Source organism: Aptenodytes patagonicus, chromosome 18 (genome assembly GCF_965638725.1).
Source record: "Aptenodytes patagonicus chromosome 18, bAptPat1.pri.cur, whole genome shotgun sequence".
Lineage (NCBI taxonomy): Eukaryota > Metazoa > Chordata > Aves > Sphenisciformes > Spheniscidae > Aptenodytes > Aptenodytes patagonicus.
Genome location: NC_134966.1, coordinates 8,024,122 through 8,039,359, shown reverse-complemented (window position 1 = coordinate 8,039,359; position 15,238 = coordinate 8,024,122). Strand labels below are relative to the sequence as shown.

At 38.1% G+C, this 15,238-nt stretch overlaps 1 protein-coding gene across 1 annotated transcript in view; it reads left to right on the top strand.

The window, feature by feature from the left end:
• The window catches only part of MED27 (mediator complex subunit 27), a 95,587-nt gene that overhangs the window by 52,335 nt on the left and 28,014 nt on the right, over positions 1 to 15,238 (top strand). The window contains exon 4 of the mRNA XM_076355119.1: positions 14,256 to 14,349. Within this exon, the coding sequence (XP_076211234.1) occupies positions 14,256 to 14,349 (94 nt within the window). The remainder of the gene's footprint in view (positions 1 to 14,255; positions 14,350 to 15,238) is intronic.

Sequence of the window (15,238 nt, the reverse complement as noted above, 5' to 3'; positions counted from 1 at the left end):
TGTGCTGTGGGCAGTAGGTGCTCCAGACTCTCAACTCTGAATTCTCTTTGATTTCTAGTTGGAGATCGAGTTGGAAGGGACCTCAGGAGGTCATCTAGTCCAGCCTCCCATTCAAAGATGGTCTCTTGTCACAACTAGATCACATTAGCTGTGATGTTGCCTGGCTGAATCCCCAAAACCTCCAGGGATGGAAGACTACACTTGTAGCTATCATCAAAGCAGTTCGCCTGCTTCTAGAGGTCCAGTTAGTGCTGTTCTTGTTTAAACAGGTCTGCTGAAAACCCACATCTTGAAAATAACCCCAGTCTAAGGAGGGTTTGAGGGGGTGTGGCTGATGGAGAGAGAAAGCAGGTATTTTTGGAGAATCCACGTTAAGTACCAACAGTAGCCTGTTTAAAAAACAGACAGTGAGAAGCAGATGAGTTAACTAAAAGGAGGGCTGCAAGGAGGAGTGCTTGGGATTTAAAATAATATTTGTATGTTTTTTTTAATTTAACATTTGGCTTAAAAGCAGTTTATATGTTGATGCTTGCATGATCCTTTCTACTTTGAAAGTTGCTTTTCATTTAGACAAAAGGTTACTTCTTCAACAATGTGATTTTAGAGCATAACAGATGATAAGCAAATTTAAGGCTAAATAGATAAGCAAATTTAGTGCTAAATAGACGATAAGCAAATTTAATGCTATCTAATCTTAGGTATTTCTAAGGAAGTGAAATGGATTTCTTGACATGACAGAGCAATGGTGGCTCTTGTACGCCACTTGTAAAATGAGCTTGTTGACAGAAAATGCCAGGTAGAACTATTTTAACATGTGGTTATGCTTTTAAAATGAAAATTTATTTTCAGTGCAAAGATAGCAACTTTAACACCACAGACAGAAAATCAATTATAATTTTTGTTAGAACAGCTAAAATATTATCTGCTGCTACTAATTTCTTTTTGTTGTTCCACAATTGCTGTCTTCCCTCTGTTTTTGATTAAATCATCGATGGGGATAGAAATTCTGATACTGAAGCCTGAGCATTGTAATATCCTTCTTTCTCTCCTGCTATGTACTTTTGCATCTGTCTGCAGTACCATGGTTGAATCATCTGTTTCTATGCTTGTATGTATTTAAGCCACTTAATTTTTATTGTCTTAGGTGTCATCCTCCATCAGCAAGCTCTTAAGCAAGTGAACCGCTGTTTGGTTTTGCTATTAATTGCTTTGTTAAAGTGTAAGTATATACTGGATCTTAAAGATCTGCATTTTGCAAATCTCTCGAGTACCTTCTGCTGAAGTTCTTCTCCACACATCTTAAAATGCTGGTGTAAACAAGCTACACAGAGAACCTGGCTGGTTGTTGGTCTTTGGTTTTCAGGTTGTTTCAGATATTTCCTTATCTGTTAACTTGTTCTGGCTGGTTGTTTCAGAGAATTTCAAGAAAAAGGCTTTCTCTCTCTTCTTTAGATTATTAGAGAATTACATAAATTCTCTCTCTCTTATGTCTGTCTCTTTGGACAGACATATGGTCTGTCCAAATAGTTGACTCCCTTCGCTTTCAAATCCTAAATAAGTACTTCATTTCCATCTCCTGAGTGTGAAGGATAGGCTCTATTAAGAAAAGTTCAGCTCTGATTTGAGCATAGAGCTTCTCCAGATGTGTCAGCACTGATGCAGTGTGGCACGCGAGGATGGCAAGTGCTCCTTAACTGCTCCGTGATACTGTGAAATATAGGTACAGATATGTATTTAAGCAAATGTCTTAGGATTTTGGGTTGGTGTTTTTAAGCCCTTGAGAAGAGTAAAATGAGCCCTGTGTTTTGTTTGCCCATATTTTCTGTCTTTTGCTGTTGCTGATTTCTCACTAGTTGCAGCTTATGAAGTCGTCTATTTTCAGTATAATGGGATGGGTTGCAGAAAGACAGTCAAAGCAGCAAACCTCTCGGTAGTGCAGCTGAGGGTGTAACTATAACTACATTTGATTTGTTTTCAGTCAGGCTTTCTTTTTCAGCTTTCCCATCTTCATGCTGCCTTTTCAGAGATGATGTGCAATGTTGGTCTCATGTCCTTTGCCAAGTAGTTATACAATACAATCAATGGCTAGTATTTTTGTCTCCTTTTTAAAAATACCTATAAAATGCTACTAAGAGTGTGTCTGACTTATTAGATCAATGCAACTGTATTTTGTGTTTGTGTTTTGAATCTACAGAAAACGATGATTGCAATTAGGCAAAAAGTGAAGAATAATTAAATGATTAGGCAGAAGTCAAATAGAGAGTGCGTGTCAGTGCAGAGAATACTGAATGCAAAGTGAGCATGAAGGGAGAGCTCCCTTGAAACATTTGCAAATTCGCTGATGTTTGGAAATAAAACTGCAGGACAATCTTTTGAGGTGATGGATAACATTTGGTAATATTTTACCTGTTGGGCATCAGCTTCAACTGGTTGACTCTCAGTAGCTACACGTTAACTAATTAATCATATAACTTGCTGTCATGTTACTAGGTGAACCTGTATCCTGGTAGCAGCATGAATTTGAGATAATGGTTTCCTAATGATCAAAATAGCTGTAATAGCCCTGGCCCTCATGGTTGACCTCAACTTTCCTCTGGTTGCTTTTAGAAAAATCTTGGGTATAAGGTTACTCTTAATGAAAGTTCTGTTTGCTAATAGAGATGGTTTGCAGCTGTATGTATTAATATAACTGAGTCTCATTCTCTTCTTTATACAGTATATTTTTAGTTAAAACACCATACTACAATAATACATTGGTATATTTTGTACATGTGTTTGATATCAAACTATTCTGTAGCTCTTACTCTGTGATGAAGCAGAGATTTTATTTTTTTTTAATTGGGTATGTTTTTTTGTTTATGCTATCATCAGACCTTTTCCTAAGAAAATATAGAGCTTTCTGTTGGGTGGAATACTTCAGAAGATTTGCATAGAGAGTTTTTAATCAAAAAATTATTGAACTTTTTTTCACGAGAAACCTTTAAGCTGGATGGTGTAACTGTATAATGTGAACAGCCATCTCAAGAAAAGGAAAAATACAAACAGTGAGTTTAAAACCAACAAACAAAAAGTAAACTTGCCTTAAAATATGCTATCATTTATCTCCATATTTAAAATTTTGTCTGTGTGCAGGGAATGTCTTTAGTCAGTGTAAAAATCTAATTAAATCTTCTCATGATAGTGATTCATAGCTGACCCTCTCTTTTTTGGAGCATCTTATTAGAATAATAAACCACTCCCTGCTGAGAGACACTGTCATTGACAGACAGGCGAGACACTTTGGCTGCTGATTAGGAAAGGTTGATCAGGCTGGTATTGTCTTCAGAGTCTGCAAGAAATCTTTTATTGTCCCTTCGGTAGCAGAACTTTTGAGATGCTGTTTGGCAGAGTCCGAGTTCTCACTTGTGACCATGTACGGTCCCATCCGATGTTGGATTATTTCATGCCACTCGTTCACATTACAGAGGGCAGTCTTTCCTTTTTCTTTTTCTTTTTTTCTTTTTTAATTAAGGACTGTGAATGCATAGAGACTTTTCTTTTTTTTTTAATCTGTACCTATTTACTATTAGAAATTACCTGATAATTTGGAATGTTTTTACTTTGGGTGACCAACTTGACATTCCTTAAAGGAACTTGCTTTTTACAAGTTTTGAGCCCAATATTCGCGAAGTGGATACTCAGAATTAGGGAAATGTATCTAGGAGCAAAGCTAGGCAGTGTTAATAATCGTGTTTGTATTTACCTAAGGAGATCTTCATTCCTTGTTTTTCACTTAGGCAGTTTTCTCTGTTAGTATATTTACATAAACAGAACTGTATTATTTTTTTAATGGGCTGAACATTTCTCCCTGATAGCACCGGACACAGTCGTTCTAAAGTGGTTATTCTACTTTAGATATATTTGGCATAAAAGCTGGTTTATGTTTTACTTCTTAGGGAAGCTCTGCAGGTAATGTAAAGTGATGCAGGTGCAAGAATATACTTATGAACAGAACTGTATTTGCTTGCTGTGGTACTTCTTTGGCTTTAGTCCAGGTTTCAGCCCTGTGAAGTACTTTAAACTCTGCTCTGCCCGTTCCGCGCAGTGGAGGAACACAGGCAAAGCAGAGACTCCAGTGTTTGAAAAGCCACAGTGAACATAAAGCCCGTCTGATCTCTGCTGTGGTTGCACACTGATCCTTGTGTGCGAGGGGAAATAACATCAGAGGAGAGAGAACCTGGTTACAAGAGTGGGAAAATGGTCAAAAAGGTGTAGTGAATTTCTGCAGTAGCTTTGCTGAGGTGTCTGGACTGTGTCTGGCAAGCCCAGAGTAACTGCCATGATAAGCCCTTTCCTTTAACCAACGCTGTTGTTTACTTCTGCTAGTGGTGGTGGTGTTTAAAGAGAAAATTTTTTCAGAGAATTTGCTTAAGGGAATTAGCCCTCCTCCCCCACATGGACTTTCAGTGGAAGCCACACAATTAATTTCCATGAGCCCTATAAAAATCCCAACCTAAGGAACAGCTTGTCATGTTGGAGGAAGAAGTGATGAAAGTGTATTTTTTAGAAAATAATATTTTGAAGGGCTTTTCTCTCCAAAATGTTTGTACTGGGAGAGTCTTGAGTTTATAAATGTCTAATTGTACTTGTTATATGCAGCTTTTGCACTGGAGTGTAAAGGTGACCTTGAAGGAGTCTTTTGATAAACCTCTGAGTTTTAAGATAGATTTTTCATCTCTGTAGTATCACAGGCAGATCGAAATACTTGGTCAGAGCACTTCTGTTGGTATCTGAGTGTGCTTAAAAAGCACACTAAAGCATGGTTACAAGCTTTAGAAATCTGCTTGCAAAATACAAGAGTTCAGTGCAGATTCTATGGTAATAGATAGCACTAAGTCTTAGCTTGGATCTGTAGGAATTAAACCATTTTGCATAAAAGTTGAGTATCTTATCCCAGTAGCTTCTAACAGGTCACGAAACACTAGCTAAGATAGAGTCAATAACTGTACAACACAACACACCCTACATGCATTAAATAATGAAATAAATAATGAAGATCTGGTACGTGTGCTGGTGCTGTATTAGGTGATGACACGGCAGAGACAATAAGCCATTGTGTTTTTAGCTGAAGTTAAAAGAAACATATGGTAAGGATAAGACAGGTTTTCAGAGTACTGAGCCATTGCAAATGTAAAGAATGTTTTAAAACCACATGATACTGCCTGCAAACTATCGGAGTGTGATTTAAGTAGGGAACACTTTTTTAAAAGCAGAAAATGTCAGGGCTTTGGTAACTTAACTGATACAAACAAAACCTGTCCTATGAAACGGTCTGCTCTGCTCTCAAGTTTTGATATGTTAGCCATTCCCCAGACGGTTATATCCTTAATCCTCCCTTCCTCCCATCCTCTGGAATTTGTGTTGCCTTCACTAGGTTCTGGGACTTGATGTGCCTAACATAAATGATCACTAAGATCTCTTCCTTCCAGCAGTGCTAGTTATATGGTCAAGCACAGCGTATAAAAAGGTCTAACTGTGCAAAACATAGTATGTTTCCTATTCATCAATCTCTCCACCCAAAGGTAAAATCTTGCTGGTTTTGATAGGTATAGAATACATAATAGGTATCATGCATCATCGGTTGCTTTTCATAAAAGCAAGTAAGTACTGTAATTTCTGCTCTGTTGAGGGAGAAATAAAGCACAAAGAAAGTAAGTGAGAAGACTTTGCTATTGAAGTAATTCCTCAATAGCAGAGCTGAAAATAACATGTTACAAAATACTGAATTCTAGCTTTAGAAAGCTGAATTCAGCAATGACAGTGTGGAGTAATGTGCGCCATTGGGATCCCATCAGGCGGCCAGCCCACACAACGGGACCTTTCCCATCTGCAGGGAGCCCCATTTACTTTGTTTGGGAATCTGGCTGGGCAGGTGGGCTGAAAACCAGCCCAGCCTGTCATCTTTTCTAGAAGCAGGACTGAACTTGATGTGTTATTTTGAGGCCTTTGTCAAAGCACCGTCTGGTGTTTACTGAACATCAGCATGTCACAGTTTTCCTCTCTCCCTTGCTGCATGATTGACTAGTGAGTGCAGGAGAGGTGACTTCACCTTACAGCGCAGACCCAAGCAACCTCAGATGAAGTCTGCTGAACCACAGGTGGTGGAGAGGGTGGGGATTATCCATCTCTGAAACCCCGCGGGGGAGAACTGTGTGTAGTTTGTGCAAACGTGGTTTTTAATTTTTTTTTTTAATTTATTTTTTCTTTAAAAGGCCAGCTGGATCTCCTGGCTTGAGTTTCTCTTGAGGACTTTTGGCACAGCGTTACTGTATGGAAACATGTATGTGCATGTGCAAATTTAGGCTAACAGGTGGGGCACAAATTGCTTGACAAGTTAGGAGTAATTCAAGAACCATCTTTGTAGATAAACACTGATGTAATAGTTCTGATTCTCATCCAGGCCCCTGAAAATTACTGTTGTTAGCATTCATTGTTGGGCTGTGGAGCAACATCTAGTTTCATGAAGGAGTGGAAATATAAACAACACATATGTGCTGTGAAGTATTGCTTCCGAAATTCTATTACTACTGATGCTGCATAGTTAGGGAGGGCTGTTTTTCCTCTCGAGGTACATATAAGGGAGTTAATGTTTTCCACAAAGCACAGACTAGTAACAGGCTCAGACAAGATCCTGGTGATGACTGTAAAGTAGATGCATGCTTGTTTTGTTAACCAGCTTTCACACATTCTAATATCCATATTCCTCTCTTGATTACTGCTGTGAATTAAAGGCATTTTGAAGAGCGTTCCACATAAGTACAAAGAAAGCTATTTCAACAGTATAATAAAATATCTATGGGAATTTGACTGCAAGGTCTCTATTTGTAACTTAAAATTTTCCTTATTAAAGTTACACTTTTTAAGGTGGTGCACTGGAATTTGATATTGTGAACAAATGTCTTTTTGCTCTGTCTTAAAAAACAAACTACGCACTGTCAAAATGTGTGTTTTCAGAGTGCATTGAAGAGGTGTTCATGTTTAACTTAAATGTGCAGATGTCTGGAGACTGTTTGATTCAGAACCCGGTTTGCATTTTATAAGCATTCAGCATGAGAACCTGCGTGCATTCGTAGCATCACTGTCAGCTCATACCTTTGAGGACATTCCTCGCAGGTTGACACCATGTCGCTTATCAATGGATTCACACTAGCACTGAATGAAGAATTCAGAATTGTGTTTCTTATATAAACAATACAGTATAAGTAACACATTTTACCATAAACCACTATTTGATTGTTGTAATAGAATGACCCCGGTGTACAGTATTCCTGGCCCCTGATGCATGGTCCCAGCAGGAGTTGTGCTGGCGCACAGTGTGTGCAGCCACACAGGGAGCTGAATCATGAAGCTGGTTTCGATTTAAACTAATACATTTTTCTTCCCTTTTTTTTTTTTTTTAAAGCCAGATCAGTTGTGTGATCCAGCTCTCCCAGCACAGCACAGTTGAGGGGGCTGTACACTGCAGCATGCGGGAGGGGATGTGTCAGTGCCTTATGGCACTATTGGTGCTGAAGACTGAAAATTGTTGAATCACAGCCTCAGGTTTCTAAATGTCTTTGTAAATCCAACCCTTAAACACTCTGTCTTGGCTTCTAGAGAACTGTCCAAACGACTTCACATGCATCCTTAAGTGCTGTACCAGGTTTGGCCTTTTGTGAGTGAGAAGTGCAGATGGTTAAGTGTTTGATACAGCTATATGTGCATATGCTTTTGAAGCAGACCACCCTGTGTTTATATGTAAACACTTCTAGACTATTTAGGCACATAACTTAATCTTTTGCATCCACTCAATAATAAAACGTAACTCTTCTATGACCGAAACAACATCCCTAGCAAAGTTGAAAACAAGCTAACTTGCAAGAATAAATGGAAATTTGCCTTCTTTCAGGTTTGGAGTTGAATCTTTCAGCGGTTTCAGATGCGTGTTGTCTCACTTGCCCACCTTCGCCCCACCCTGCAGTAGAGATGAATCTTAGCAAATTTGTTCCTTAGGACCTTTGTCCAAGGTCTCTCAGCAAATTTCTTCCTTACAATCTGTGCATTCTGGCTTGCTTCTTCCCACACCTGTGGATTCACGCTACCAAGACACTCCAGTGCCAAAACGCCCTCATGCTGATCGTATGTTGTAGCCCCAAGACTGAAGAACTGTGTATAACTCGAGAGACTCAGATTTGCCCCTTCTGCCCTCAACTTACCTCGTGGTAGTTAGAAGTCGGTTAGTTATTTGAAAGAGGTAACATTTTTCCTTTATAATGTATTATGAATAAAGATTTCACAGCAGGAACGGAGGCATTGAAGGAGTAGCAGAAGACTGAGTTAGTGTGCAGATGAGAAGGGAACAGAAGGAAAGAAGATGAGCCAGGAGGAGCCTGGCTGGAGTCTTCCACCAACAGAAACTTGGAAATTGGGTGAGAAGAGAGAGGAAACCACTGAAGCAGTTTGTTCAGAAAGGACAAGAGGACAGTGTTAACAACTATAAGAGAAGACAGCCTGGCAAGGAAATTTATAGCTGGAGGAGAAGTTGGTCAAAACAAGCAAGTGATTTTAGTACTGGAGCCAGGAAACTTGAGCATTTTTCTAGAGGTTCTAGAGAAGAAAAGAGCAAGAGCCTGAATTAACAATAAATAAAAAAACCCCAACAAAACCTGTGGAACTTGGGGAAAGAGGTAGAGACTTCCAGGATTGACGTAGAGATGTCACGGATTGTGCCAGCTGTCTAATTGAGTCTTGAGACTTGAAGTCACTTTCTCAGTCTGAGAGTTGTTGAATTTCTTTTCGTGCTCTTCATTGCCTATCCAAGCAGGAAGTGTCATCTCACAAAAGCTGGCAGAGGTCACTGTTTTAATAACTATTGTTAATTGATGCTTCTGAAAAGCCTTCTAGCAACTTGAATTTGCTACCTGCAGAGACTTGCTCAGCAGGTAGCTGACTCAAATTATAACTTTAATTCATTGATGAATAAAACACTAGAACTGTGACTACCTTGTATGTTTTAAAATATAATATTTCTCTAATCAGGTTGCCTGAAAACTATTTAGTCTCTGTATAAAATCTGTAATATTTAAAATCCTGCCCCTGCTAAAAGCTTTAAGTTACATACTGAGCCTGGCTCTGCAAAAAATAGCTGTTCCATAGGTCTTAGCAGAGTACAGGCAAGCTCTTTGCACCGATGCCTTTATTAGCGAACACTGCATATGCTAGCAAGAGTCTGTAGGGCCAGCCCATGCTTCTGAAATATCAGACATGTGAAAAGAAATGATTAGCTGTGTTGAAAATAGTAACTGAAAGCCAAAAAAAATAAAATCTGGGAGCAAGTAAATACTGGGCTAGTAAGTGAGAGAATGTGTGGAGAGTTTCCCCTGTTGCTGTCCAGAATATTATGAATCCAGATTCAACAGAATCGTAGAGTTTCTCTTCATCTCGTATGTGGTCTTTTCCACTGAGTGTATAGGAAAGATTCCGTTCTTTTATATTACAAATGTCTATTTTTTTTCTCCCTCTCTCTTTTTCTCTGTCTCCCCAAGATCATTTAGCAAAGTTTTCTTTCTTCTGAAAGACCTCCTCAGAAAATTATTATTTATACTTCTAATCTTTAAATTGTTGTATTGGGTGGAAAAAATGAACAGCATGCAAGTTAAACACTGTGTGGGATAAACGCTATTTATATCTTGTCTAAGCTGTTAAACATCAAACTAACATTGGATCGCTGGATCTAATCCAGTAAAAATAAAAAAAATGAGAGGTCACTTTAGAGATCTAAGCCATCTGTCCAGTGTGGAATTGAAAGGCATTTATAATGAATTACTTTTCTATATTACTGGTTTTTGGGGGGACCTTTGTGTGAATCAAGGAGATGTTACAAGACCGTTTACCTACAAAGATGGTTCCTGAATTATATCTACCTTGTCAACCTGATGTTTTAGTATGAAACTTTTCGTTTAGCATTTTGCATAACTAATTAGTCCCTTATAAACAGTATTTTCTAACTGGCTTCAAAAGTGTCTTCTGTCCCAGGCATTGTTCCTCTAATAGGGACTAAAGGATTTAAGTATAAGCTTATTGGCAAAATGGCAGAGAGATTTTCAAAGAATATTTCTGTTGCTTTATTCTAGTGTTGACTTTTCTGCATGTTCATAACAACTTCATTTGGAGTATAACACTTCAAATTCATTTTAGTCTTTGCTAATGTTCATGAAGTAGATTGCTGTGTTTTGACTTTTGCGGTATTAATATAGCATGTTTGTAGGAAAAAATATTCTACTACATTAAAATGAAAACAACGATTCATAGCGTTGACAGCCTTGGAGAGCATCTGATGTCAGGTCTGATCTTACTGGCTGGTTCTGTTGCACATTCAGATGCATACCCCTGAATGATACTATTTATCGTTTTTAAAGTAAAGATTTTCTGTCAAAAATATAATTTTAAAACCTCCTTAAAAATTATGAATCTGTGTCACGAAGGAGAGAAGGATGAGAAAAAATGGGAGAGGGAAGTTGGTACAAACCTGCTATTACAGCTTCTTTAAAAATCCTTCCTCTGACCAGTAAAATTACATTAGCAAAATTGCTTTAGTATCTGATATGCTTTAATGATCGGAGGTCCTGTTGGTCGAGTCTGTTGTTCTTTTCTGACTAGGAGGCATACAGGTCTGGATTAGGATGCAGGTATTGATGAAGTTACTTGAAGCTTTTTTGAATAGAATGGGACTAACTTAGGATGTTGCAACTACAAGGTGTTAATGTATTGTCTTTTGAGGCCTAGAAGAATAAGGAAGATGAAATTCTGTCTGTAGAGACTTTAAATACTGTGCTGTAATTGAATATGTAGTCTACTGGGTATGATCTTTTGCAGTTGTTTGCGATCTGTCTTCAGACCTTCTTGAGCATCCTTTGCGTGATAGAGAAGCTATGGGGAGGGAGTTTGTCTAAACACTCTATTCAACCCTTCGTAGGTGGAACAATGCCCGTTCTAGGACAAGAGGGGAAGCTACTACCATATAATTTCAGCTTGTATTTAATTCTGAGAATTCCATGAATTTTTTTTCTTGAGATTAAGATATGCCAAATGTTTGAGCAAATCTATTTCCATTTGCTTTTCCCTGCTTTGCGTTATTTCTCCTGGGTTTGTAAATGCTCGTTCCAACCATCATCTTTTGTAAGTAGGAGAAAACTGAGATGTGGTAAGTACGTTAAAAGTTTGAAGTGCTTATTGGCAAAGTAAAATTAGACTTTTCTCCATCCTTAAGTGCTACGCTTCTCTGAGACTGTGTAAGAGGTTCTGTAACACAAATAGGAACTATCATATTTTTGAGCTAAAACTGAGTGGACAGAGATGTGTAAATTGTGACTCTGCTTATTTTGGCACTAAATTAATGTATTCTAGTTCTGTAGAATAAGTTCCAGACAGCAGCTTTTTCTCTGACCCTCTTTCCAGACAGCCTCAGGAGTGCACTTTATCTTGTCTTTATCATATCTTCTTCAGTTTTCTCTAAAGTCGTCACCAGTTACACTTCTACATTACTTTGCTGCATCTGATTTATCATATCCATCCCTTCGCAAGATGTTTTACCAGATGTCCTCTCTGAAGGGCATATCTATAGAAGAATTTTGCCTTAGATTAGGTTGTTTGTCATTTTATATTTGAGGCCGCCATGTAGTCAGGCTAATTTAGTAATTATATATGCATCTTTGAAGAATCCTTCTGTTCTGATGAGTCCTCAGGAAACCCTGATGTCTACTTGAAAAAAGGCAAAGGGGCAAAACAATGATAGGTACATCAATGCTCTTTTATCATATTGGTCTTGGATTTTCTCTGACATCCTCTTGACTGAGAAAAGAAGGAAAAGGCTACCTGTGTGGATGGTCCTGTTGGAGAGTTGCTGAGCCTTACCAAAGTAAAACATTATATTTCCTTAAGCGTATGGTTTTAATTTTCTTTTTTTGTCAACTGACTTATGAAGAGTGGTACAAAATTAACAGGCTTCTAAGCCCAAAGTGTCTTAGTAACTCATCTTTAAGTTCTTTCACGAGCTGGTTAATACAAATGAGATGATTTCTGTTTTGCTGTATGTGTGATTTCACTTAAAGGGAAGACTCTTCCCAAGCTCCCTGTGAATTCCCTGTTCTGCCTTATACTGCTCAGGTAGTAGTAGATGACAGTTGGGTTTGAGTCAGGTTTTAAGGCACACGATCAAGACAATTTTTACATTTAAAAAATAATCAGATCTAAGAACGACTTGAAGAATTGGTTACCTCCAACCAGCTTGGATCACATTTTCAAAGAATAAATGTACATCTCCCCTGGGGTTTTTCAGAAGGACCTAGGCAGATTAACTGCCCAACTGTTGTTTATATGATTTAAAATTACTTGACTTTTCCTTCCTTAATGCATATAGACTGTGTCCGTGTGTAAGCAGCCCTTTTTTTATGCAACTTCATCTTTTGATTGTTTTTAACTGATTATTGCCCAAAGCTTGGAAAATTAGAAAACTTAAGTTATGCAATAATCTGCATCGTAGCGTGCAAGGCTATAAGACATGTTCCTAACCACATACTAGCCAAGAAACTCGGAATCTCTCCTTGCCTGTTTCTCAGTCAGTCATCTCTATTCATGCACAAGCGATAGCTTAATTTATTTGCAGAGCCTGGAGTAATTGCATTTAGGAAACAATATAAACTCTCATGCTATATAAAAAAAGTATGGGATTAAGTAATGTTTAAAATAGTTAGGTGCATACTGTCAATGTGTAGCTTACTCATCCTGAAGCACTGTCTTACGCGTCTCCTCTTTCACCCATGCTAAGGAAGTTCTTGGCTAATGGATGTTTTGACTTTGCTCATCAGCAAGCAAGCTGTTAATGAGTCATTCAAGTGAACGGGGAAACTTTTTTCTGTGCAATGAGAAGTGCGGATTAAGTTTCTTATGCAAAATTGTCATAACTAATACCATTTTTTTGTTACTTTTAAAAGTGGGGTGACTTTACCAGCTGTGTAAGTGTAGCTTTCTTGATTTTATTTTTTTCTGATGACTTTTAATCCCTTGCAAAATAGCAATTGGAGCATAGCACTTCATTGATTTTTTTTGGGGGGGGGGGTAGCAACTAACACTAGAACTGAATAACTTCGAAGAGCAAGAATTCAACGTTTTTTGCCTTTATTTAAGCAGGTTAAAGGGAAAGAATTATATTTTTCAGTTTTACTGTTAATCTAACGGGGGCAACCGATTCTTCCAAAATCTTTTTTTCAGAGCACATATGTGGGCTAGCATGAAAACAGTTTTATCAATAAAATCGTTCATGGATCTGATCAAGTTGCAGAGTTTGTAGATGCATATGATCACAAGGCAGCAGTGCCCCTCCCTTCTTCTGCATACTTCAGGAGAACTGAAAGTAGTACCAGAGGACACATTAGGGCACAGATGATACAGACTGTCTTGTAAACTCTGCTAAAGAAATACTGTGCATTTTAATTTGTCCAGAGGAATGGCTGACGGATGAGAGACATGCCCATGGATGGGGTGATGTGTCCTGGGAAACAAGGTCTCTGAAAGGAAGTTTTCACTGTTAATGGATGTCAGCTCTTAATATGATGCCAGGGAACCAAGCAAATGTACGCTGGCTCGCTTTGGCCTGCGTAAGCAGAGGGATTATACCCAGCAGAAAGGATGTTATTTTACCTCTGTGTGTGATCACCCCAGAGAAACTCCTGGAACGTAGTAGCCGATTTCAGAGTCACCAGTGCATGAAATAAATTGGAAAGATTCAGAGGAAAAACAAACCCCTAAGAATAGTCTGAAGACTTTGAGAAAACCTGTATCTGCTTTAGTTTATCAAAGAAAGGGTAAGGAGTTGACAACCTATGAATTCCTACACTGGAAGAGTAATTTTGATAATGTATCCTTCAACAATCTGAGGCAAAAGTATAGAAATGTGATGGCAAGAGTTTGAGGGTGACAGATTTGGACTAAAAATTAAGTGAGTGCATGTTTTTAAGGGCAGAGTAATTAATTTTCAAAACAACTTACATAGGGCTTTGGCATGTTTCCTCTCATCAATAACTTTTTGAATTATGCTTGCATGCATTTTTGAAGAATATGCAGGTATCAAAGAGAAATTAATTCAGGAAAGTCCTACGGAGATTGTTAAAAAGGAGTACTAATCTGAGACTGTGGCAAGGAGCGTGTGTGTTAATTCTGTTGTTTGGTTTGTTTGGTAGATATGTTGATGATGTGATCAATCGCATTGATAGGATGTTCCCTGAAATGTCTATCCAGCTATCCCGGCCAAATGGAACCTCGGCAATGCTTCTGGTAAGTTGGATCATTTAATCCCTTGAGATGGTTTTCTTAAGGGATTGAGTTACTGTTCCTAAAATGCAGGTTATTAAAGATATTTTTTTTTTTTTTCAGAAACATACTGTTCATTTGTCACAGCAATGTAGGATCTTTCTTGCTCTTAGGCAAATGAGTGCTAAAAGAATTTCACCTTTAAATGAAAGATCTATTACTTTTTATTGTTAAATGTGATTGTAGAAATATGAGCGCAAACTCAAATATTCGCTGTGTTTTTCAGCAGTCTTGGCAATGAGTGAGTCTTAATCATGATAATTAAGAAGGAAAAGAGTGGTGGGAGGAAGAAAAGGAGGAGGAAACCAATATGATTTAAATTTGTTCAAGTTGTTCTTGGGTCAGTGAATTGCTGTTATATGATGAAGTCAAGAATTTGCCTTTGAATTAAAGGAGCAGTAGAAGCTGGGTTAGAGGTAAACAAGTCCAATACATTCGACTTATTTCTGCCTGACCAAGCAAGATTTCATTCCAGAAGAACCTATTGTTCACATCAATTTTCACAGGCAGCTGTTGTGCTTATAGCAAGAGAAGTCTTTAAAGCTGTTACTCTAAGACAGCAACATGGAAGTGGAGTCTGTAGCGTAGCAGTTGGATGCTGATTTTCCTCTAGTAGGGTGAAAGACAGAAGTCGCATCTTTAGCCAAATTTTAAATAAAACTAGAAAATAATCGGTATACACAGGTGAAGAACTGAGACCAGATCGGTCTTTTCCATCTCAGATTTCTCATCGTACTTCCTTTTAATTTTTTCCTTTCTCACATAAGCTATTACAAAAGGCTTGGGTGTAGTGTACATGTGAGTATATTTTTTGTTTCCAAGCAAATGGTAAAATGAATCTGAAAATCAGATA